Below are 25,550 nucleotides of genomic sequence, written 5' to 3' on the forward strand. Positions count from 1 at the left end.
ACTGAGACGAGTACGTGTGCCATAAACATCCAATTAGTTCCTTCTCTGTTTTGAATGTGATGTATTTATCCTGAATCTCACCTTTTCTCTTCTAATCAGTTGTGTCAGGTGGAAACCGTTCGCAATCACAACTACTTGAATGGTGTTCAAATAGTAAATAGTATTCTCCGCAGTTACTATAACAACTATTTTGTTATTAGATGTCACTGTCAAATTTTAAGAAACTGCCGCCCCATGTTCGCCCCTGTCAAGACTCATTAAATCCACATGATCAACAGGACTGAAGGCATCAGCATGCCAAAGGAAATAATGGTGTCATGTGTAGGTCTGTCACTACTTTTTTTGGATGATAAATAGTCCTAGAAATAACTGCAATAACCAACATTACTGTCATTTTGTGACCCATGTAACAATAATTTAATAGAATAATAATGCAAGTACACTCTTTCAAAGAGCAATAAACCTTAATTATTAATCATATTGCAACACTGGAACTGAAATATGAAAACAATAAATTTATCATATTCTTTTTGACGTATTTAACACTTGCTGAGGGTTGGGGATGGATATAATACCCAGTATTTTTGCTTTTTGGTTACTTATTTTATTTGTAGTGTCATGTCCAAGCTGTTTTGGTCTGTGTTGTATATAAAAAAATATAATATATCTAATAAGGTAACTAACACATAATAATGTATACAAGAATACATATACAAGAAACTACATGTAAAATTGCTGTGCCTTTATAAGGGCAGCCCAAATTACTAGTTTGAGACTTAAATTCCTATTTATTAACCTTCGAACTGTAAATTATGTTCCAAATGTAAAACCTGCTAACATCTGTTCCATTAACAACACAAAGTGTTTATTTAATTTGTACTTTAAAAACATGGGACTAAACGCAATGAGCAACATGGCAAGAAGTGCAAATTACAAGAAATTAGATGCTAGGAAAATTATTTTTACAAAAAGAAAGGAAAAATTCCCCCAAAAAACTATATAATTACAATAACTATATATCTAAATTAATTTAACAGAATTATTTTTATAATCATTAATATTACTATTTTTACTTTTTCAGTTCATTTCCTTGTTTTTTTTGTTCTGTTTTCTTTTTTTCTGTTAATTTTTTTTTGTACTGTTTTACAATTTCTTTACTAACTTATGCCTCTTTGTTTCTTAAGCTGCTCATTGCCCCTTTCTCATATTTTTGAAAGAAGTCAAGCCAATTTTGCTCAGGCTTTCAAAGGGTTAATAATTTAAATAATTAAAAAGAAATCAATATTTGGTGCTTGTGAATCAATACAACTTAAATGACAGAAAATATTGTGATACAATGTTGTGTCAATTTTTGACTCTACATTGTCCTCTGACTGGCAGTGCCCTCGTCTTACAAAAATCAGGAAAACCCTTCTGTCTATTCTGAAATCATGTCAGCTAAAATGTTTCTAACTTTCCTATGTAAACAGACACGTATGTAAACACAAGAGGTAATCAAGGTCAGTAAAATGATTGACGTTGTGTCCATATATTGTACAAAGCTGATAACGGAATCTTGATTTATGAATCAATCCTAACTTCCTTTGTAAACCCAAAACTGCAGAGTTTACTTTATCTTGGAATAATAAAGTAAATATAAGATATAACACATATGTTTTTAATTTGACAAGCATCAAGTTGGGATGCGTTATTGTGTGTAGCTTTTGTCTTTTGTGTTTTGAAAGTGTCTTCTTCATATCACTCAAAGTCATGTGCAGTTGTGTGTATTATCTGTCTTATGTGTGTCTTTTTTTCTCTTCTTGCACAACTTTATATCATCATGTCATTGCGCTGTGTCATTGTTCTGACCTGCTGAGGGACTGCAGATGTGAATTAGCTCTAAGCAACAATCTGGTATGATACATCAACAGTAACACTTATGTTTTTAAACTGTACATGTTCCAGTTTAATTAAACTAATAAATAAATAAATATCAGAGCTCGACAATTTTAATAAATAAAACTGGCACCTAAAGGTCAAGGGCGACTGGTTTTGGTTTTTCAGGGCTGATACTGACAACGATAATTAGTAATCAACGAGACTGATAACCGATATTTGGAACCAATATGCATTTACAATAAATATCAAAATATTTCTGTCAAAAATTTTAAATTCCGATTACGACAAACTCCAACACAAACTTTGTTGAAATGCCTTTAGCATATATTCAATCAAAACATCCTATAAAGCAAATTCTGTGCATTTTTTATAAAGATCAGTGAAAATTTAAATTAAAAAAAATAGCTCCCTGATGATTTACAAAGTAACAGTTCCTTCCATAGTAACACTTTCTTTGCATGTATAGCAATCATTAAAAAAAAACACCGATACAGATAATCTGCAAAATGTCAAATATCGACCCCGATAATTGGCCAGGCCCGATAATCTGTCGACCCGTGATCTGGTGCGACACTTTAAATTGTGATGAAAAATATGCGACATTCTTGTCTGTTTTGTCTATTTAAAAAAAAAAGGATTACAGTAAAGACCATACGTTATATTACTTTCATCTGAACTGCTCTCAGCAGCTCGAACTGCAGCGCAACACTGTAAATCTTTGGCACAAACATCCCGTTAATCACCAACACTTTTCAGCTCCATCCTCCATTTGTGTAATTACTTTCAAAGAAAATCCCTCATGCCGTCAAAAGCTGCTCTACCTGGTGGCAAATTCCTCTTTTTCCTGCCGACTCGAGAGCAAAGAAAAACCTCATCAGATGCTTCAAACTCAGCGTTTTATGACTGCGGCACTGGCCTGATTTCAGCAGGGTAATCACACAACCAGCAATCCTGTTATCTCACTCCCTCCTCTGCCTGATAACATACAGTAAATATGTGTTCATCATTAATCTGCCGCCCCCCCTCGCTCACTGCAAACGTCCCCTTTTCATACCTAAACTGCTGCTGCTTCTTCTCCTGCCAGGTGAGTAGTCTCCACCTTCCTCCAGAACAGAAAAGCGTGTCCTCCGTCTTCCGAGCGTGGCACTCGAGCCAGATTACTGACCGCAGAGTCCAAGTTTAACTTCATTCACATTTTGAAACAGCAGCTGTGTCCGCTCCTCTAAACCCCGCTGCAGCTGTATGAACCTCTTCCAAAATCTCGTCCACAAGAATCCAAATTAAGGTTTTGATACGTGATGGCATTCCTCACATCCTCGCCTTCCTGTCCTGCCACGGCTTCACGGCAGTCTTACTGTACACTTTCAGAAAATGTTTGCTCACTATTTGCACAGCCTGTTACAGTCATTCTGAATGTTTTGATTATGTAATATCAATATGTAAGTAAATACTCATCCAGGGCTACTAAATGTCAATCTCTTCTTGAGTTTTCTGCGTAAAAAAAACTTCCAATTATCGCATTGTTTGGGGTAAATCTTCATTTAAAGGTGTTTTTATACGTCAACCACCTATCATTTTAGAAGTAGTTATGATCCGCTTCTAATTTATGAACAAAGGCTTAAAAATAGAGCAGAGATTTGTTAATATGTGAAGAATATTCTCTCTGTAACAGTGTTACATCACTGATGGTAATAATGTGAACATGAGCTGAAATCCTCTGATGAGACATCCTGAATTCATTATGTTGGAGAGAGACAAGAGAAGGAGAGCAGAGACGAGGGAAATTAGTCAGTTTAGATCAGGCTTTTAACTGCGGGAGACAAAATACATTATGTGCTAAATGATACACTGGTTGGCATCGCCTTGCATCAGCTCATCCTGGATGAACTGCATTAGCGGGAGGTAAAAAAAAATGATAGCGGGTGGAGCCAGTCAGCCCGGGTCACCAGGTAAGAGCTAACCTGGATGACGAGCAGGAATACTGAAACCAGAGCCGCCGCCGTGTCGCTGTGCTAGAAAGGGAAAGCTGATCGCCCGGGCTGGGTCAAGTGGTGAACTGGGAAAGGGGACGATACAGAGAGACTGAAAGTGCGCACAGAAAGTTTTACCTCGTTGCTGCAGAGTGTTGGCAAAGAGCTTATTATGGGATTGAAAAACCTTTTAGTCACAGTGGCAGTTCTGTGGATGACAAATGTCGGTCTGTGCACCACTGTGGTGCAGACTGAAATATCTCAACCATCATTCTGACTACATACTTATTCTAAAACTGTTTTATATATGATCTTAAATAATCTTTTCATCTTTGCACCTCTTGTCTGCCCTTTTACTGTTTTCTAATGTTTCTCATTCGTGACTGCAAATATGTAAAGAGAGTCATTTTGTATTTAGAGATTTCTTTTGCTTTATGTTTTTCATTGTTCGTAATTATTACAATGTGTTCGAAATAAATAAAAAGTCAAATCAAAATCAATTTTTTTATTTATTTATTTTTTAATAATTTAGAAAGTAGATGTACTAGTCATTTTTTTTAATGTTTAAAAACAAAATTACATTTGTCCTTGATCCCTCTACATCTCTGGAGTTGAAGGATGAGTTTACCAATTATTAATATTATTTTTATTAAGTAACTGATTTTACCTTTTACATCTTATCTCTTTACTCTTTTATTGTAAATCTGGATCTTTTAATATGTTTTTATATTTTATTGCACTGTAAAGCACTTTGAATTGCGCTGCTGTATGAAATTTGCTTTACAAATAAAGCTGCCTTGCCTTATTAGATGAAATTTGGTTAAAACATTCACGTTCCCCCCCGAATGAATTGAAGGAGTTTTGGTGAGCCCGCCCAGTGCCATCATAAGGTCAAATGTTATATCGTCCTGTATGTTTTTACAGAGAGCCTGCAGAACTAATGACATTCCCATCAGCCTCAGCTGTACTTCGTGTTTAAAAATTATGCTTGTGACTGAGAAATCTGTAGATTATTTTTTCGATTGATCTTTTGGTGCACAAAACGTTAAGAAACAGTGAGAAAAGCATGTTTCAATATCCTGGAGCCTAAAGTGACTGCATCAAAGGACTGTCTTTGTCCAATTAAAATTTCCAAGCCCCAAAATATTCAATTTACTGCCATGCATGAACAAGAAAAGCAGCAAATTTTCACAATGGCAACGTCACCTTTTTTGGCATTTTTGCTTGAAAAACAATATAAAGATCCAGTGTATAGAATTTAGTGGTATTTAATGGTGAGGCTGCAGATTGAAACCACCTGAAACTTCTTCTAAAGTGACGAGCGTGCGGCAGAACTACGGTGGCTGACGAGAACTGCAAATGGCCCTATCTAGCTCCATTCTGAGCTTCTGTAGAACAACATGGCCGACTCGGTGGAAGAGGACCCGCTGCGTATGTAGATATAAACGGCTCATTCTTAAGTTAGAAAAATACAGTACTGATTATACACTAAAGACAACTTAGTTATTTTTAGTATTTTCAGTTTCTGCCAATATATCCCCCTAAATCCTACACACTGGACCTTTAAACTATTATTAAACTATTTTTAAAATAGTTGCAGATTTATATTATGTTAATCAAATAATTGATGAAACTGATAATTCATTGCAGCTGTAATGCAGACATCAGCATTTCGCTGAAAGCACTGCTGTGCTGAAGGGTCGAGTTACGTCTGGAGAGAGGTAGTTTGCATTTTGTGCCATCCTCTGTGGAAGGCTTGAGTGTTTGTAGCTGATCCAAACGGCCACACTACATGGTGAGGTGAAAAGCCAGCAGTCATGGAGAGGTGGGAGAAGCAATTAAGTGTAAATACGGGGATGCCGGTGCACATTTTCAAATTCTTTCTCCTAGTAGGCATTTATTGTGTTGCACTCTGATGTTTAAATGAAAAGTGAGGGTAAATATACGTGCGGCGGACGAAAAAAAAAAGGTTTGGAGGGAGAAGTTCAAACCTGGCTTACTTTCTCACTTTTGCACAGCCGGTGAATGACGGCATAAAATGGTTGCGAAGGCCAGATTGTCAGTTTTGGAAAGTTAAAGAAATGCACAGCAGCCCTGATCCAGTGTTGGAAAGGTTTTGGAGGGAAGGGGTTTCTGAAGCTATTTGATAATATGATGAGCAGGTCTGATCATGCAGTATAATCCAAGTCTCATTTATACAGCTGTATGCGCAGTACTTCCCAAACACATGCATTTTTGCTAAAAAGTTGCAATATAAAACACTCGTGCAGTCATGTGGCGCACCCTGAGCAGGAAACTGATTATCTTGTAGTTTTAAATCTCAATGTTTTGGTGAAAATGCATTTCTTTGAGAAGCATAATTCATCCTAAATGTTTGTCTTTTTTAAATTTCCTCTTCACAGTAGAGGCATGCGAGAAAAACAAAGTTTTCTCTGTTTATTCAAGGTAACGTGCAGTGAGTAATTGAAATAAAAAAGGTCATTTTGTGGCTGATGTATTCCTTAAAGTACTGCCTCACAGTAGCAGACTCGTAATCCTGTTCAAAATCTAAAGCTACCATGTGAGTTATGTGTGCTGCTTGCTGCGTAATTAATTGCCTTTCATGGGACAATAAGTCTGGAACTTGAACAATAAGCAAAAATAGAGGAAGGAAAACAAACTGGAAAACTTTACTCAGGGATCTCCCTGCCGCAGCGGTCGCTGCAGAGAATATTATTGGTTACAAAACAGAGGGAGAGCAGAAAATAATCTACCTTTTGTCAAATTTGTTAGGAAACCTACCCTCCTACTCTGCTTTTAAGTGTTCATCATGGCCGCAGTGTTGTCATACTCGAGTCCCAACATTGATGACTCATGACACAACTCACTCATGGACTGATGAGTCAGTCTTGGACTTGACAAGTTGTGATGCAACTCAGACAGAATGATAGTGACTTGAATTTTTAATACCGCACACTTGGGACGTGCAGTTTTGATGTCTTGGCTGCAACACTATATAATATCCCTGCAGTCTATACTGCCGATTAGATTATATCCCCATCAATCATAACATCCTCCTCTTTGTTGTTGCTCATGCACAGAAAACAGACTACAGCCTAGCGGGAGAATGGACAACCCCGGCTGTTGCTGTTCCTTCTGCCAGACCAAAATAGAAGCGGGAATACGAGCCAAAAACAACCTTGTATTTGTGTTCGACGAATGGCCTTTTCAGAGCAGATCCATTTTAGCCGCATCTCAACAGCCCTCTCTCTACCTGATACACTGTGTCAACAGCCCGCTATCTGCAAAAATAGCGTGTGCCTGCTTTTTTTTTTTCCTTTTCTCTCTGCTCTCTCAAACCGTCAAGTTATGGGCCTTTTGCTGACTGCGAGTGGCCTTTGTGCTCAGCGTCGGGATAAAAGCATCTGCTGAATAAATGCACACAGATAGCAGGATAAGAGGAGGAACACAAAGACAAGGAGGGGAGGGCATTCCTGGTCAAATTGAAGAAGAGTGCTGCCCTGTAGACAGGCGAACTGTACGCCAGCACTCAGGTTTGTGTACGTTTTGTTTGTGTGCATGTCGTGTGCAAATCGACACGCGTGTCTGTGTGTCTGTGTGTCTGTGTCTGTGTGTGTGTGTGTGTCTGTGTCTGTGTGTGTGTGTGTGTGTGTGTGTGTGTGTGTGTGTGTGCGCGTTTCCGCTCTCCTGGCGTTGGGGCGTTAAGGCATTAAAGGTTGTGTAAGTGTATGCGTTGGCCAGGCAAAGCCAGTGACTCAGAGCGGTAGCTGTAGCTGGCTTACTTTCGGGTCAGTTAGCAGCAGCAAGTGTGTCTGAGGAGGCATGTTATAAAATGTGCTCGTCTGCAGCAGTCTCACTACGCTACAGGACGAGCCGGGGAGGAGGAGGAGAGGAGGAGAGGAGGAGAGGAACATGGCTAAAAGCTAACTAGGGCAACACTGGGTCATTTCACATGAATAATGACATTTCACTATCTTACTTTCCCGGGCCTCCAGCCATTAGTCTATAGCCTAATTCAACAAACTTGACGCTGGAAAATGTGATTCATGCTGTTAGCAGCAGCTCACATTTTGGCTCAATAATCGTATTAACTGGGGGAAGTTGTGCTCAGCTCAGATCTTGGCTTCTGACTCGGCGCCGATGCTGCAAACAGCTGGAGAAACGTTTAAACGCCGTGTCTGTGGCATACCGATGAGCCAGGAGACACCCTCTTGTTAAATTATTCCATCCCACGTCAACCCCTCCTCCTCCTCCTCCTCCTCCTCCCCCCCTCCTGCTCTTCTCCTCTTGCTGCTGTTCTCCCTTTCCTCCCACTCTCTGCTGCGCTTCTTTACGCTTCATAAAATCCAGACGGGACCCTTGCATACGTCCCGCCCCCACGCATGTCAATCAAGCCCATTCGCTTCATAGCAACAAGATGCCCGGGCTCCTCCTCCCACCCGCTCCTCTATCTCCTTATAGGGTAACATGTGTGCTTGTCAAACAAACCCCTCCCAACTAACCCCCCCCCACCCCTCCCCATCCTCTTCCTTGTAGGGTCTCAGCATCTCTGGGAGACCCCCTTTTTTTTAATATACATGTGCGCAGTGATACACACACGACTGTCATCCCTCCACAAGCTGTGTCAATGCTCCGCTCGGCTCCACTGCAGCATTTTATGAAAGGTAAACACTCCCAAACATAAAGACGATGACATTATTTGTCCACATTTGCTCCTCATTACAAAGCGCACGCAACCCGTAAACAAACACATGTGGCGGTGATCACACAAGCACGCAGATGGACGCGTGTTTACCCAACACGGACACGCCTCTTTCAATACATTTATGTACGTCCACGGAACGAGTCGGTCTTGTTCAGAGCTCGAGCAGGGCTCTGTGACAATGAAGCACTCGAGTGTGGTTTTAGGATGTACACACGGCAGCCGGAGGACGGTGTTGTCACTGTCAACCGCGCCATGCGAAGAGTCAGCGAGGGCAACCCCTATCTATTTCAAAAGGCAGGTTCTTTTGAAATCCACGCAGATGCCTCGCAGTGAGTGCTTTTAGAGCCATCAGAGATGCAAATAGCTGCTAAAAAGCCAGAACTGCAACTCCATGTTTGGGCAATTTCATAACCAGCTCTTTTTTTATTATTTTTTTATTTTTTTTATTTTTTGTGAGGCATAGTGCAAAAGGTGTTTACCTCACATGGCTCTCCCGTCGACATTTTCCTCACTCCTCGAACCATTTAACAATTCGTACAAAACGAATGACTCATGCAAGTTGCCACGGCAACACAGCTCATTGGGATCATTTACCGACCATCATTGTTAACCCTGCGAAGAATCAATAACAAGATTGGTGGAGGGGGGTGGGGGCTGAAACCTCATGACCCGTTTACAGTTTTTGAAAGCGTGGCAGTGTGCGTGTATGTGTGTGTGTGCGTGTGTGTGTGTGTGTGTGTGTGTGTAGTTTTGCAGCAGGTAGGCGTCTCTCCCTCGCCTTAGGGCGCACACTTAGGTGGGGCTTGAGAAAATATTTCATTCTTTCGCACCCGATCTGCTACTCCAACTTTCCTGTAGCAGCAAGGGGCCAAAAGACATTAGCATGCACTCTAAAAGAGCTAATAAATTACCGCGTCAGAAATCTGAATGCTTATACACATACGCACACACACACGCGTAACTGCAAAGTCAGCTCTCCAGTCTGAAATTGCGTCACAGAGCAAAATAGCTCTCTCCAGTTGACCTAATATCACTGCTCTCAGCCTCTTTCCTGTCATTTGTCCGTCTCTGCATAATTTCATCTCCCCTCGTCCTGCACGGGCTTCCCTGGCATCTGCCCGAGGGTGTCCCATCACCTTAAAAATCAATTTTTCTATTCTCCCGCTCCCATTCTCTCACTCTTTTCCCAACCCCCCCTCTTCCAGGGGCTCTTAGAGAAAAACATTGAGATAACAGCTGCCAGGGCCCCAGGGAGAACGAGAGGAGGGAGAAAAAGAGGTCAAACAGTAAAGAGAGCAGGAATCCAAAAGGTACAGCTGAAAGAGACGCAAAGACAGGAAGGAGACGACACACAGAAAGAGCCTGACTCACAGCGAATGAAATGCAATGATACGAACAAGACACTTCGCAACTTTGCAGCCCACTGTGTGCTTCGGCTTCTGTGTGTTTGTGAAATGTGTGACACAGAAATTACAGTGAGGAGGTGTTGTTAGCTGAATAGAAGAGATGCAGAAGGGAGGAGGAGAGAAAAAAAAAAAGGACAGAGACAACTGTTCTGGGGACACCTGTCCCTTTCGCTCACAGGGCTTGAGCGATGTACAGAGACAGCTGCAGAGGCAATAAAGAAGAAAGACTTTTTTTTTTTTTAAATTTTACCTCCCCCTATTCCTTCCACTCAGCAGAGAGTTTACCGCAGCTGCACATGCTTACATGCTGTACTGTATGTGTCTTCTGAGCATACATAATACATGGCAGCTTTCTGGCAGTGGCGGCTCTTGATGTTCATGCGCTTCTAGCTCCAGGCAGCAGAGCAGATGCCACAACAACGGCGTTACAATAATACATTTCACCGTGGCGAATCCTAACTGTCGCGATACAATCTCCCAGCCAGTATCTCTGCTGTCATCTACGCCTACTACGCCAGTTTTACAGTGTTTATATCCCTCATGGAGTCCTAACACGAAATGCCCTGACTGGACCACTCCAGCAAAGGGGGTCAAGAAGAGTCCTCATCTGTTAGCAGTTAATTAACATTTCATGCTCAATGACAGTGCTGCCCGCGCTGATGCCGCCCCGCGTGCACAGTGGAGCCTCTGCGATGCAGAGATACAGCAGACGCACGCAGAGGGAGGATATGAGAAAGATATCGAGATAAACACTCACCGACAACACGGAAGGATAGTACAGTCCCATCATCGTATTCTGTGCAACAACTCAAACTGTCGTCGCTCCTCTCTCCTCTCTCCTCTCTCTCTCCTTTCCTCTTCTCACGCTGCCTCGCTTTCCTCTCCCTCTCTGAGCCTGTGTCACCTCACCAGCTCAGTCTCTCTTGTCTGTCTCACAGATTCAAAATCTCCCTCTCTCTGCCCCCGCTTGCTCTGTCTGCCATGCCAACCCACCCCCCATCCCCTCCTCCCCTCCTCCTCCTCCTCCTCCTCCTCCTGTGCTGGCCTCTGTCCCTGTCACTCTCCCTCTCGCTTGCTTTCTTTCTTTTCCTTTCCCCTCTCTCTCTCTCTCCCTCTCTCTCTCTCTTTTTCTCTCTCTGTCTCCCACTCACTCTTTTCTTTCCCTCTCCCACTCGCTCCTTGCTTTCCCTCTACCCCCAGCCTTCTGTTTTGCTGCTGTGCCCTTGCCTGCTCATCTCTTCTGTCTCTTCTCCACTCCTCCTCCTCCTCCTCCTCCTCCTCTCTCACCCAGATAGCCTGACGCCTCCCCCCTCCTACTTCTCTGCCCCTGTCACACCTGCAAACTTTCTCCTCCCCTCTGCTCCACTCTCATGTCGCAGTCCCTCCCTCTCTCCCTCTCCCTCTCTCCCTCTCTCTCTTTTCTTCTTCTTCTGTTCTCTTTCTCCATGTAGGTGAGTTAACTGGGGCTGCTGGCACCACTGGGAGAGGAAGTGAAGACTCTCCCTCTCTCTGTCTCTCTCTTTCTCTCTCCCCTTTCAGAGATGCACCTTGTTACATAAATGTGCTGATTTACATGTTTTGTCTCATATTTGAATGAGCGCCCGACTCATTTTTCTGCTAAAGCGGCGTCAGGTTAAAACCTAGAAATGTTTTCATAACACTTCTAATCTAAGTCACATTATAAATTATAATCCTTAAAGCTGCTCTAATCAATATTATTTGTATTCAGTGTAACAATGGATAAACATTAGCCCTCTTCCGTACACATGTGCTGATTTGGCTCAGCTGGGTTTGTCTCAGTCAGCCCAGTGCAGCAGGGATTTTCATCTTCTTATAGCTGGGCTATACGCTTCTGTGTCTTAAACTGATGGCGTGCTTGTCATGAGTCAAAAGCCCTTTTCTACCGCCTGTTAAAGGCAGGAATATGGTGAATTTTGCCCCCTTGGCGCTGCATTTAAAAGGTACGATCGCGGAATGGGAGGACAGAGTTGTCTCGTCTTTAAGCCGGCAGTGGATGCTATGTCAACAGGACAGCGGGCAGGATCAAGGGCGGGACAGGTGTGATGTTTTGACAGCATGTTATGTGTGTGTGTCCCTGCGGGAGATTCACAAAGCAGCAAGCAGCAGTTGGCAGCTAATTTAAAGAAAAAGAACTGCATCTATAAACGTCTGCAAATTGGGAATACAGTAAAATTCGGGAGCTCCTTACCCTCTGAGCAGAGGACAAGATCAGCGGCCATGTAACAGAGACAGTAAATGGTTGTTACTGCCATGTTATGCCGTTGTTTTTGTTTATTAAGTGCTGCAGATGCATATGTTTCGTCCTACAAGAGGCAAACAGTGTTGCGTTAAATGTCACGCCTCTTTTGATTCCGCGATGCCAGCATGCTATTGAAAAGTAGCCGTTGTTTGGTTCTAATTAAAAACGTAAAGGAGGCATAAAGAAGGGCCCTATAGCTCCGTCTCTTTGTTAAATGGGCTATCAATACTCATTGTCATCTTTAAGATTTGCCTTTATTTTGAATTTTCCATTGCATGTCTTTGACACCATTCCCATCCAGGCGTACCTCCTTCCTTGACATTTAAACAGTGCTTGCAGTTTAACGGCAGACAATGGTAAGAAGCCAAGAAAAAGACAATGAGTATATTTTCTAAAATCGTATCATATCAATCACAGGCTGCCGAATTTAACTGAATCGAAAACATATGGTGGCAGACTTTGCGATATTGGCAAATATCGTATCGTCCAGAGAATATATAATATAATATTGTGATGAAATTTCTGACGTAAACCCCTAAAACCAGTGCAGTACAGTTTGACCCGGCTCATACATAAGTGCCAATGGAAAAGTCCTAAATGGGCTCCATAAAGCCAGATCAATACATCTGAGCTTAACTGAGTGTTTTGGTATCTTTCAGCTCACTGTTTTGATTTTAAAGCTCTAAACTTTACTCTTCTGGTTTACTCTCAGTGTTCCTATCAACCTTGTTTCCAGCAGCGGCTGTTTTCATTAAAAAAGCTCCAAAAAGCCTGCACACTACCTGCTCAGCACCAAACTGCATACACACACACACACTTAGCGGCTAGATATTGAACACAGTGTAGTGGAGCATTCAGCAGCTTAAGAGCCAAATATCTTTCTCAGACACATTTAATGACACGTGCATCGACCACTGGGGACAGGAAAACACGCCTCGAGCAGCCACTTTATCAGAAGTGCAACAGAAGAACGACTCGTGAAGCAAAGCCGAACAAACCTCAAGATGAAGGGATTCATCATGTCAGGTAATTTTTTTAAAAAACAAAACAAAGACAGTCAACAATGTGCTCCAACATGGTAACACTGAACTCACACACACATATAGTATTTGTCATCAGCGTGACATCCAACAGATGCATCCATCATTGAATTTCTTGTGCGTGGGTGGGCAATTTAAATCTCGCACGGGAAAGGCCGACTCCGCCAGGAACAATGGAAACTACTAGAACTACTAGAACAGCAGAATGTAAATAATCAAATTGGAATACTGTATTTTGGCTATAAATGGGGTTTTAATCCAGAAAGTGGATACGTGTTGTGCACTTTACAAAACCTTCGTAAAGCGGTCTGTTCATTTAAAAAAACAACAAAAACAACATCTTTCACTGATGCAGATGCGTATTGTGCTTTAAGTCATATTATCTCTGCACCTTTTTGCAGACTCTCACCCTTCAGCTGGCAAATATCACGAGCCTTGTTTCTGTCATTTTTGAATGAAACCATATCTGGATAATCACGTATTTACATAAAATGACCCAAAAACATGACTTTAACTGATAGCAAAAGCCAGGAAAGTTTTACATCCCGTGTGTGAAAGGGCTTGTCCCTCTCTTCACACATCGGGCTTCTGCTGCTCTCCAGGCTCTTCCTTTCAGGAGCCTTTGATCACATCATTCTCACACCACTGTTGACAGTTTAGCACCTCAGTGTTGTGGGAGCCTCTGCCGCCCGGCATTGTTTTTCTTCCTCCTCTGCTGTTTTTTTTTTCCCTGGTCAGAGGCCGGTTCACACTTTCGAATCCCTCAAGTAAACCCCTGACTTTCTCCTTTATAGATCCCGACGTGAGATTGCTTGAACTAGGTAACACTTCAGCCTTTAGGACCATTCTTGGAACATCATCATTAGCGAGGGAACGGTTCAAAGCTGTATCATCTTACTGTGACATAAAAAAATAAAAAAAACCTGGCTAATTGGCTTCCCGGCTTCCGCAAGATCCGCCAAACAGTATTGCCAGGAAATAAAGAAAAATCTCTCAAAATGAGAGCGCACAAGTGAAGCCTTAAGTCAGATGAAGCGCAGATAAGCAGCCAGAGGTTGCTGGGCATCGCGGAGAGCGAGGGATGAGGGGATTATGGGCAGAGCATGAGAGGATGAGTGGATGAACGAAGGATGATCTGAGGATTAACCACATAAACTGAACGGTCTAATAACACAATCAGGCTAATACAAACACCAGTAAACAGATTGTTGCCTCGCACACACACACACACACACAATTGATAGCTTTAATATGGGTGTGTATTCGTTTGAGGAGAGGAAAACAAGAATATCTGCATGTTTAAACCCCCCCAAAAAAACACTGGATTTAAAAAGCTCAAAGATGATTAATAGTATTGCTGATTGTTGCGAGTAGAAAGAAAAGTGGTGGGAGGGCAGGACTGGAAGAGTGAAGGGTGTGGAGGCATGTCTTCTTCTACACAACGGATGAAGTATAATCTACACCCCCACCTTGTGGTTTACACTGCTTCACTGTTAATGCTTCATGAATATGAAAAAATATCAGAAGATGGTGGAATACCCTTAAACATGGAGCATGTTAGAGGTGAAATCACATCCTTACCTGACTATGAGACGGGTAGCCATGATAACCAAGGGTCAAAGGGTCGTTGTTCTGAAAGAGAGCAGATTTTTTGGACACAAGGTCAATGCTTTGCGAAGCAAAAAAAAGACACTAGTTTTGAATTTTTTCACACTTCCTTCACACTTTTTCATTTGACTCTGCGTGGTGTTTTGCCGACTCCTAATCAAATTAACTCGCCCGGTGACACACTCCTGCTATCTCCTCCAGAGTTTTTTTTCTACCCACCGGATCTTTTGTCTGCTTATAAAGACGTGATAACGGGGGCGAGTGAGATCATGCGAGCAAGGGAGATGAAAGACGGGGCAGAAAAGAACAAGCTCTCACCATGGCTCTTAAATCATAAATAGGTCAGGGGTGTCAGCGAGCATGAAGCCCCCGTCGGTGTGAAATGGCATCATGAGCCCTGATGCAATCTCCGACACATTCCTCTCAAATGTCTGCGCGGAGCTAAGACGGATGCATCAGACATCTGGTGAGTAATTACACTTTAACAAGACGCGTTGAGGGGAATTTTGTTTGGAGCCAAATATTAAACAGAAATCATGTCCCGAAAATAGTTTGTAACTCACTTTATTTGTACTCATAACACTGTGTTCCAGCTTTTATGCTAATGTGCGCCATTAAAATGGGAGTTTTACGCAGCAATTACAGCACTCTTTGAACGGGGGGAAAACAGATTTGCCTGTCTCTGGCTTCATATCACTAGATTAGAAAACAACTCCGCTCCTCCCTCCCTCCCTCCCTCCCTCTCTCCCTCTCTCCTCCTCCCATGATCTTCCTTTCATCTGGAACCAATGTCCCTCATCTGCTCTGTCCCCAGGGGGAACACTTTGCTCTGCGCGCTTTAGTTCGCCTGATTAATACTGTAGCCATCTAACTTTGGACCCCACGGGGCCTTTTTCGCTAAAACTAAGCACAATGTTTCCAAAATGCTTAGAAGCTCAGGACGAGGAGGAGGAGGAGGGGAAGAAGTCTTTGTCTCCGATCGAAAAATGCAGTTTGTGTGAGTCTATCTCAGAGCCAAAAATGTACTTAGTGAACTGGCTTTGGGAGGCAGAAGCTCTAAATAATGAATCACCTCTTAGAGGCTTGAATAACATGAATAAAGTATAAACCGTATTTCGCAGCGAGGCCAAACTCTAAACACAACACACTGGAGGTACGAAGCAGAGGAGGATCAAAACAACATAAAAAAAAAGAGGAGACTTTTGAGGCAAAGTGATGGGGAACACATCTGGGAACATCTGGATTTCATATCAAGAGAGGCTGAGGGAGCTGGAAATACAACAGGAAATGGACAGCAAAGGGGAGGAAAAAACGAGATGGAGGGAGCAAAGACAATGACTCATACATGAGCGGAGTCATGTGCTTAATTTCCTTAAGGAACTGGGAGGAAGGAGAAGAAGGAGGGCGAGTCGAGTGTGTATCAGTCTCACTCTCAACACCACAGTCGTGAGCACGGAGCACGAGAAGATTCTGCACGATTGTTAATGAGTTTTTTTTGGCGATGATAAATGAAGTTCCTGGGGTTGGCGTCCGTGGTGGGTTTTGAGAGGGGGGGTGGAGGGGCTAAAACAAGAGACTGCAGGGGAAAACCGGGTGAGCAATCAGGAGAAAGTAACAAAATGACTTAAAGTCAACAGATGGCAGAGAGGGGAGGAGGGGGAGGGAAGGCGAGCTCAGGAGGGGGAAGGGAACAGGGCCGACCCTGCGATAATAAAATCTGGAAACAGGCGAGAAACTTTCTCCTTCACAGCATCTTTGCACAAGGTGACAGCGATCTGTTTAACATACAGAGCCTGCCCCCCCCCAAAAAAAACTACAGCAGTCTACTGGAAAGCTCTATATGGCAAATACTAACCCTAGAAATGTTTCCTCTCAACTCCTATGATAGAAATGTCATTTACAGTGGGGGAGATTCAACCTGGTTTTTCGGAGTTGCATGTTGGGAAATTTGCATAATAAGCAAAATAATCAAATTAAATAAGCTAGTTCAGTTTAAGCCGCATTCTCCCAGCTCTGCCTCACTTTCACTTTAGTGCTCATCGTTTGTTACAATTTTACATCACGTGTGATAGTGTTTGAATCCGTGTCGGTATGTGTGTTTGTTTGTGGGTTTTTGACTTGTGCACTTTGTCACTGTTTTTAATAAGTGCTAAACAAATTAAGTTATTATTATTATTTAATTACAAAAAAACGGAAATGACACCAGCCTTGCTTCTGATTAACTTAGACAGTTGATCTAAGAGTCTAAGTCTGTGTTTGTGGTGTTCAGAAATCCACCCGTTATCACGGTGCAGTCACGCACCCTTTCATCTTTAACATTATTTACATTAGTTATGTATAAAAATTAGGCCAATATAGGGAAATAGCTATATTTTGACTTTTAGTTGACTTCAAAAAAGGTGTTCTGTCAGTATAAACTTATATTTTCATGCCCAGAAATGCATCTTTTGCCATAACTAAGTCATGTAACCTTTTCTCATCTGCACAATTAGATGGTGTGTAATGATGCATAAAGACACTGCAACATGAGACTGGATGTTTGCATTTAAAGACAAATTATAGCTATTTCCGTTTTTGAGGAATTAATAAGTTCATTATGTTAATTACACATTTGCCCGACATGCAACTCATAGCAGCCAAGTTGAATTTCATCGACTGGACCTATGGATGACATTTCAATCATAAAGGTTTCTAGAAAACAACATTTCTGGGTCCAAGAAATTTCCAGTAGACTACAGGTGGCGGTAGGTGTCTGATTGTTTTTTGTGTCTAATTTAGTCACAAGACTCATGTCTATTCCTATCGTGCCTTGGGACCGCAGCTCTTCTGAGGAGGAGGTGGAAGAGGAACTACATTTCACCGCTGCGAGAGTCATCCTACCTCACTGCAAAGCAGGGCGCTCAGGAGGATGTGAATCCATTTCATCCACAGAGCACTTATGTGCTAAGCCTCCAAACAGTCAGCCAGATGATCTCAAGTTTATTTTCCCTCGATGTACTTCACATCCCTCAGACTTTCCGCAGTAAACCTACACACGCTTTTTCAGGGGGGATGTTGGCTACAGGCAGAGTGGATTTTGGAAAGCGTCTCGGCACTTCTGGCATAATAATAATCATATAGCAGCGGTATCTGCCAGCCAATCACATGCAGCATAATCAAACCGGTGTCCACTGCGCTGATCTGCATCTCGAGATAAAACTGTTATTTTTATCCCCCAATTTATTTCACATCTGATTGGAGGAGATTAGTATTCTCATGTAATTATTTACTGCACAACATAATTGCCCATCATGATTATGCGCCATGATTATTTCATTGCAACATCACTCCACTGAAACTGGAGGCTGATACTGGACTTTCGGGAACGTGTTGATGCCCATTTTTTGGTAGAAATGTTTGGCTGCTGTTCATTTTTAAGATTTTAGCAGGGATTCATTAAAATTGATGAGCACAGGGCACTGATAACACCTGGTCACACCATGTAATGATTAACACATCATCATCTGAGGCACTTTTATGTGAATTATGTATATGGCTGCTATGAATAATAATTATTATTATGAACCTGCAGCATATTTTCTTCATTAAACAATACATCTTCAGCATAAGCAAGGCCGTAGCCATGGAGTCAACATTTGGGAGGGTACCAAATTTCAAAATTTGAAAACTCATTCCCTGCTTGTTATACAATTTATCATAAACAAGAACAGATATACAGCATACTATATGTGATAAATTAAAGCTACTAATGTCAACATGCAGCACAACATAAGTAATTGACATCTTATCTCTGACAGAATATAACATAATAAAAACATTAACATTAGTTGAATACACAAGATGTGTTCTGCTGGGGTATGGCAACACCACTTGGACAATCCACATGCAGAACTGCAGTACAACATAAATACTAGAACCGGTAGTAATTGTAGTTGTAATTTGGTAAATTTAGTCATTATTCAGATTACATTTGGTAATGACGATTTTAGACAGCAGTGTGGTTTCCTGTCATAGAGTAGAATTTTTATCAATATATTGAGGAGACAATTTTTTATCATTTTTAAATGATATAGTATATATTATAATTACCGCCTTGGGTCTAAGTAGCGTCAGAAAATGGAATAAATAACATACATCACAATTTCCTAACGCTTAAGGAGATGACTTCAGTTTAGTTTTTTTTCTGACTGACAATCCAAAAACCAAATATATTTAATTTACCATCATGTTTGCCAAAAGTAGATAATCCTTACATTAGAGAAAGACTGACAAAAGCAAAAATTATTTTTTAACAATTACCAACATGGTTGGAAAGAGGTTTCCTGTTTATATTAATTCATTATTTTAGTTCTGTTAATGTTGTGCTTTTTTTTAATTACAATTACCTTTGTCAGCTTTGTCAGCAGACCTCTTCTTATATATACATGACAGATTTGCTATTTCACAATAAGCAGCCAGGCACCACTCCAAAATAATCATTGGTAAATGTAATCATGATCATAAATAAATATGTAATCATTATTAATATCTGTTCTAGTATCAGGGTGTACTGGTGTTTTGTGTGTGGTTTGTGGTTTCGCCGTAGCCCAGCAGAACGCACCTCGCTGGCGTATTCAACGATCATCAATGTCTTAATTACATTATATTTGTCAGATAGCTCATGTGAAATCTGAGCTAAGTGTCAATTTTTTAATGTTGTATTGCATGTTTAATTAATGTAGACAGTAGTAGCTGTACTTGCATTTAATAAATAAGATAATATAGCATGAATGAATTTTCAAATTTCACTTTTTTTGGGGGTTGGGGGATACACCCAGACATCCCAGGAGATTTTGTCCCCCCAAATGCAGACTTTAAGCCTACTGCCCAGTACAACGATGTCCTGTGAACAGGATTATGATATGTCAGCCACAATAATATCCATCCAAAATATATATTATTCTGTCTAATTGTCAGATAAATTCTGATTTTTTTTTCCCCAAGTCAACCCCAGAAATACTGTGGGAGTCACAAATCACTTAACTGCAATTGATCTGCGAGGATAACATTAAGGTCATCAAATCTGCCTGGCAGCAGAGCACCAAAACCCGCAGGCTGCTCTCTCAAACATAATTCAGTCAACCGACCTCTGCTGGCAATTTATCACAAAAAAACAGGGGCCCAAAAGCTAAATAAATATTCTCAACTCGCAGCAAAAGTTCATTTTTCTTGCTGACGTTTTCTTTCTATTTCAGTGGCGGGCCAGAGATGAAAGTACAGAGGGGTGATCCACCTACATTAATGTCCGAATCAAGTCATTTGTCCTCGGCGCTGTCACCCCCGGCAAGACCTTATTAGGTTAGAGAGGGCCCTGGTTTCCTACGCAGAGTGACAACAAAACATGAGCCGCTCAGCAGCACGCCGGATGGATATTGAAGCAGACAACCTCCTCTCAACATTTCCAAAAATCTGACTCGGACTGGAAATGCAGGGTGTTGTTATGAATCCCCTGTGCAGGACTTCCCCGGTGCAGCACTGGAATGCAAAATAGACTGAAAATGTCTTTTTCACTGGGAGCACTCTAGCTGGTGGTCTAACTTAATATTCATTTAAAATCTATACTATTGGCTGAGCTCAGTGTCAGCGGCAGGAGGTCAGAAGCTAATTTGTACGAGCAGCCGTGAACGTTTGAACTCACACTGTTGTGTGGATGCACCCAGTGAGCTTTATTCGCGCGCATTAGCCGAGCATTCAGTCACGTACTGCATGCTGCACTGATTTATATATGCATTGCTGCTCGACTAAAACTTTTCAGATTTGACTCGACGGTGCTCTTCCAACCCCCACACTGTGATGACATCATGCCCTAATGAGGAAAACAGCAGTGTCGATGGCCAAATGGGAAAGATCCCATTATTGGGCTGCAGTGGTACAAATGGATTGCTCTTTACCACGACCACGCCCCATCGTGTTGGCTTCAGTTACAGGTCAGAGTTCAACTCCTGCCATGATGCCAGCAATAAATGGTTTTAAAAAGACATAAAGGATGGAAAAGACGGAGGAAGGGAGACGCGGTGCTTTATAAGCGCCAGGATACTGCTCGCTGTAATATTTTCCATCCTTTACCCTTCTGGAGATTAGCTTAACAGAAGTGCTTGTGTGCATTTTTATAGAAGTTTCTCTGAAAGCTAAGTGCTCAGGTTTAAAAAGTAGGAAAATTGGACGTCACTCAGCCAAACTTGTTTGCAGAATACTGTGTTACCAGAGGCGCACCACCAAATCCTGGGTCCTGTGCATAAGCAGTCTTTGTGGGTCCCCCATCCTTCCTCTCTGGATTCATATCTCTCTCACACAATTTAATTTTTTTTTCTTTTTTAAAATCAGTTGGGTCCATTTTGTCTTTCTGTCTTTTTTGGAACCCCATTTCATTTTCTCTTTCTACGTTGGTGCTCCAGCAACATAAGCAGTCACTTACTCAGCTCTAGCTATGTTCAGAGATGACTAAGCCATTTTGGTCTTTAAGGGACCATTTTTAATATAACGTTTGATCTTTCAACTGACTAATTCAGCCAATTTAATTTAGTTATGGCATTAAATACTAAAAAATTGCAAACAAAACCAGACTTTTTATTTCAGGCTTTTCGGGGGCCCACCCCACCCCTTGGGGCCCCTGGTTAATCAGTCCCACTTTTGCTCCCACTATGACACTTTTGGGTATTACCATCTTAGATTTAAAATATGTCAAAGTGTTGTAATGCATACATACACACACAAAAACTGGTATTTAGGGTGGAGTGAAAAGGCTGATACAGCACAGTATCGCAATAGTTTTGCATGACAATATTGTATCGTTACATGGATGCCTTTTTTTTAAAAAAAGATAAATCATTAATATTACAAATAAAAATTTAACTTTTGGTAGCGTACTAGAATATTAAAAACAATTGTTTTTTAAGCCCAGTTTATTTGATTTGCTACCATAAAACTGATTAAAGTGAAATGAACAGACTGAAAAATTTTATCCAACTAGATTAAACAGGAATGACCAAAGTTACAGCATCCTCTGTGGTAATTTACAGTACAAAAGAGGTAATAAATAGCAATATATCACAATATATGTTACTGCAATAATCGGCATAATGCAACACATTTTAAATCACAATAATATCGTATTGTGACTTTGGTACGGGGATAATAATGGATATTGGGGCCTCTAGTGATTCTGACCCCTAACTGCTAGATTTGAAAAGCTCAAGGCTGAGCTTGCAAACTCACAGCCAGCACTGTTTTTGGAGGTGTGAAAAATAAATTTAAGACTGACAAATATTTTCATTCTATAATTCTGTCGATTCATCATTTAGTCTATCACAGTTTCCCAAAGTCCCAGGTAGCATCTTCTTGATTAATCATCAATTAAACACCGGCAAATTGTAAACAATTTTTTTTTTTTAAATTGCCAATCACTGAATCCTAAAATCTAACATGATGTCATCAAACAGTCCAAAACCAAACAGATTTCAATATGGGATTAAATAATGCAGAGAAAATAGGAAACCTTTGTATCTGAGAGGATGGAATAAACATTTTGGGGGCATTTTTCACTTAAAAAATAAGATTAGTCGATTATAAAAGCAATCATTATCTGGATCATACTCATGCATGAGTGTGCGTCTGTGCATGTGTGTTAATAAACCCCTCTGCCTTAGATAAGGATCTCAGGATCAGTGTGGTTATAATGCCCCCTCCAGTATGAGATGTGATCCCATTAGCTGGAAACAAAGCCTCTTTACTGCCAGTGATAGGGCAAATCTGTTCCTGCACCAACTGAGAGAGAGGGGGCAGGGATGCAGAGAGTGAGGGAGGGGGGCATCTCTCCCACTCTCGTTTCCGGACTGTCCAGCCAGCTCACGTTCAATACATTTTAGGGGCTGGAGCTATTGATCTGCACATCTCTCTCCTCCCAACACACACAAACACGCACACTCTTCCACTCACATCTGTTTTTAAGTGCATTACGTTCCTAAGCCTGTCTGTCAGCACTCTCGGCCGGCATGACGATGTAAAGCCAGCCATTTAGTTTTCCAAGCAGGAGCAAACAGGCCACTTCACCTCCATTACTGGCGCTTTCAGTGGTGGAGAAATGGTTTTCTGTTTTCCAATGGATTGCTTCACCCTACACAATATGTCATAATGATGTCCAGAGCATCCTCCTGCCCTCCTACGGTGCTCTATTCAGAAATATTTCAATATTTCTGGGTCACTGTTGGTGGGGATGGCGGGGGAGGGGGCTGAAAATTGATTTTACTGACATTGGAAGAAAATAGGTTAAGAGACTGTTTCACTTTTGCTGATTCAAGCACAGAATGGGAGGCTGCAGCAGCGGTGTTGATAAAAGGTAATTAGATTGATTAGGTTTGGTCTGATTGCCCCCTAATAAAATCTGAGGCCTTTTGTTTACCTCTAATCCCCCCTCCTGTGCGCCCTCTTTTACTCAAAGATCACACAAGCAAACAGTGACATCAATTTCCATTCGAAACCAAATGTTGCCCACACCATTATGCCACATGGCAGAGAGGGTTTTTTTGCATAATAAAGGTCAAGTTTGTTTACATCCCCCACCCTAGGGTGAGACTGGGCTTTACTGATATTCATACAACAGAATATGCTCTTTGGGGAGATTTGAAGCTACATGATGTCTGAGCAGCAATGTCACAAAAACTGGATTGATTGGTACAAATTGGACAGTTGCAATTCTTCAGTGGAAATGTCTGAGCTACAATGTAGCAGCTACAATGCTATAGGCTATTGTAGCTGAACAGCCCATTGCACACCACGAGCTGCATGCATACTATTGCAACCTGCCTATAAAACTGAATAAACAGCATGTAGAGTCATTTGCAGCTGTGAAATGTGGTGGTATGTCCTGCAGTGCTGGTAATGGACTGAGCAGAGTCTATGGTGGGCCATTTGGGGCCCTTCTGCTGTAGCTACTGTATCTGTAACTGTGACTTCCACATGGAAACATTGCAAACGCAACCACAATTTAGTATTTAAAAGATACATGCACTTAAATACTGCCACCATGCACCAAAACACCAACAGATCCTTGCATCACGAGAAGTCGTGCCTACTGTATTTGGACAAAAGAGCCCCCGCTCCTCCTCCTCACCTGCCCAACCTCGCCGATCCCTCCTGATCCGTCGATCCGGGGACGCTTGCACTCAGCGCCGGTGGAGTCCACCAGAGTAGCCGCTGTCTGTCCGTCGGGCTCCGGGTCTCCGCGCTTCATGCCCCGGACAGCCGCAGAAGCGCCGCCCGCGTTGGGATGCACCCCAGCCATGGTGTCCAGCTCTCTATCCCGGTCCATGAGACCCCGGGACACAGGCAGCATGATGGATGCAACGTCGGTCGACATTAACATTTAAAAATCTTCTTTTGTCCCCTGTCTTGAGGTGGAAATAAGACTACCTACTCGTGTGCACCTTTGTGCTTAAAGCCAGCCTGTGGACGGGTTTCCTCTGCAGTTAAAACAGTCTTTAAATGCTGCAAAGACTGTGTTTTGTACTGGGCCTTTGTATGAGCCCCCTGAAGAGTTATCTTGAGATGTTTTGGCTCCCTGGTTTAAGAAATGTAACCACCGCGGTTGTTAAAAAACAAACAGCTCATAAACGCCTCTTTTATCTAATAAAACACAGCGGCTCAATTCAGACAAATGTCCCCTAAAACACAAGCAGGTTTGTCGGGTGAATTTGTAGCCCCCGTTTGCTGACCGTGTATTTATTTACTGCGGGGCTGCCTAAGAGGCCTACGTTATTTCAGATCATAACAAACCAATTAAATAAGCACCGATCAACACAATGGCTCCTGAGCATAACCTACCGCCCAATTTCCATTTGCCCTCGTTTTTTTGTTTCCACGAGGAGCCGTCGGCTTTTTTTTTTCTTTAGGAGCACAACATCAACATCCTACCGCAACCTCAAGACGAAAACCCCCTCAACATGTCTTCCCTGTCGCCTTTTTTCCTCCCTGTCTATGAGCCACAGAGCAGAGGTTCACTGAAAGTCAATCCGCGTCAGGAGCTCTCTCTTCGCCCCATGTTAGTCCGCAAGTCTGCGTTAAGAGAAAATTAATGCCCCCCAAAAAAACAACAAGCAAACGGACGGAGGGGCTGCGGTGTTTCCTTCCCCCCTCTCTCTCTCTCTAATTTTCTTTCCTCTCTCCGTTTTCCCGGTGTGATCTTGTAGCGTGTGTGTTACAGAAAGGAAATTGTCCTCCCTCCCTCCTCCTCCTACTCTCTTGGTGTAGTCATTCCCCTCCTCCTATCTTCCGCTCTCCCTTTGAACGCTGAGCCAGGCAGCCATGCAGCCTGCAAAATACACGCAGTGTGCCGCAGTGCTTCCATACATTTCACCGAGGGGAGGTGTGTGTGTGTGTAAGCGTGTATGGATCTGTGTCTTATGGCTCCACAGAGACCACCACGCGTTCACAGAACACACTCAACCATTTATATCAAGTGTTTTTATTGCGCTTTACATCCACTGGTGCACGATTAAAACAATACTTTTCAACCAAGTTCGGTTGTACCTCTTTTAGATGTTAGTTCATATGTTTGATTTCAATGTTTAATTTAAAAGATCAACGCCAGCTCTGGGAGATTTCATTCCTAACTCATTACACAACCGAGGCCAAGGTCTTCACACTCGC

At 42.0% G+C, this 25,550-nt stretch overlaps 1 protein-coding gene across 6 annotated transcripts in view; it reads right to left on the bottom strand.

The window, feature by feature from the left end:
• The window catches only part of rbfox2 (RNA binding fox-1 homolog 2), a 47,702-nt gene extending 22,584 nt beyond the window's left edge, over nucleotides 1-25,118 (bottom strand). For 3 of the 6 annotated variants that reach the window (XR_015776197.1, XR_015776196.1, XM_042484824.2), the window contains exons 1-2: nucleotides 24,016-25,116; nucleotides 14,841-14,891 (exon numbers count right to left, since the gene is read on the bottom strand). Coding sequence is in view for 4 of the 6 variants with exons in the window: in XM_042484824.2 (XP_042340758.1) it covers nucleotides 14,841-14,891; nucleotides 24,016-24,267 (303 nt within the window). In the remaining 2 variants the exon portion in view is untranslated. Of the gene's footprint in view, nucleotides 1-10,716; nucleotides 10,961-14,840; nucleotides 14,892-24,015 lie in introns of those variants that run through there. The other 3 variants (XM_042484825.2, XM_042484826.2, XM_042484829.2) reach the window with 3 other exon arrangements.
• Between the last annotated feature and the right edge of the window lie 432 nt (nucleotides 25,119-25,550).

The sequence above is a fragment of the Plectropomus leopardus genome, chromosome 3 (genome assembly GCF_026936395.1).
Source record: "Plectropomus leopardus strain MGB_pleo_1.0 chromosome 3, ASM2693639v1, whole genome shotgun sequence".
Classification (NCBI taxonomy): domain Eukaryota; kingdom Metazoa; phylum Chordata; class Actinopteri; order Perciformes; family Serranidae; genus Plectropomus; species Plectropomus leopardus.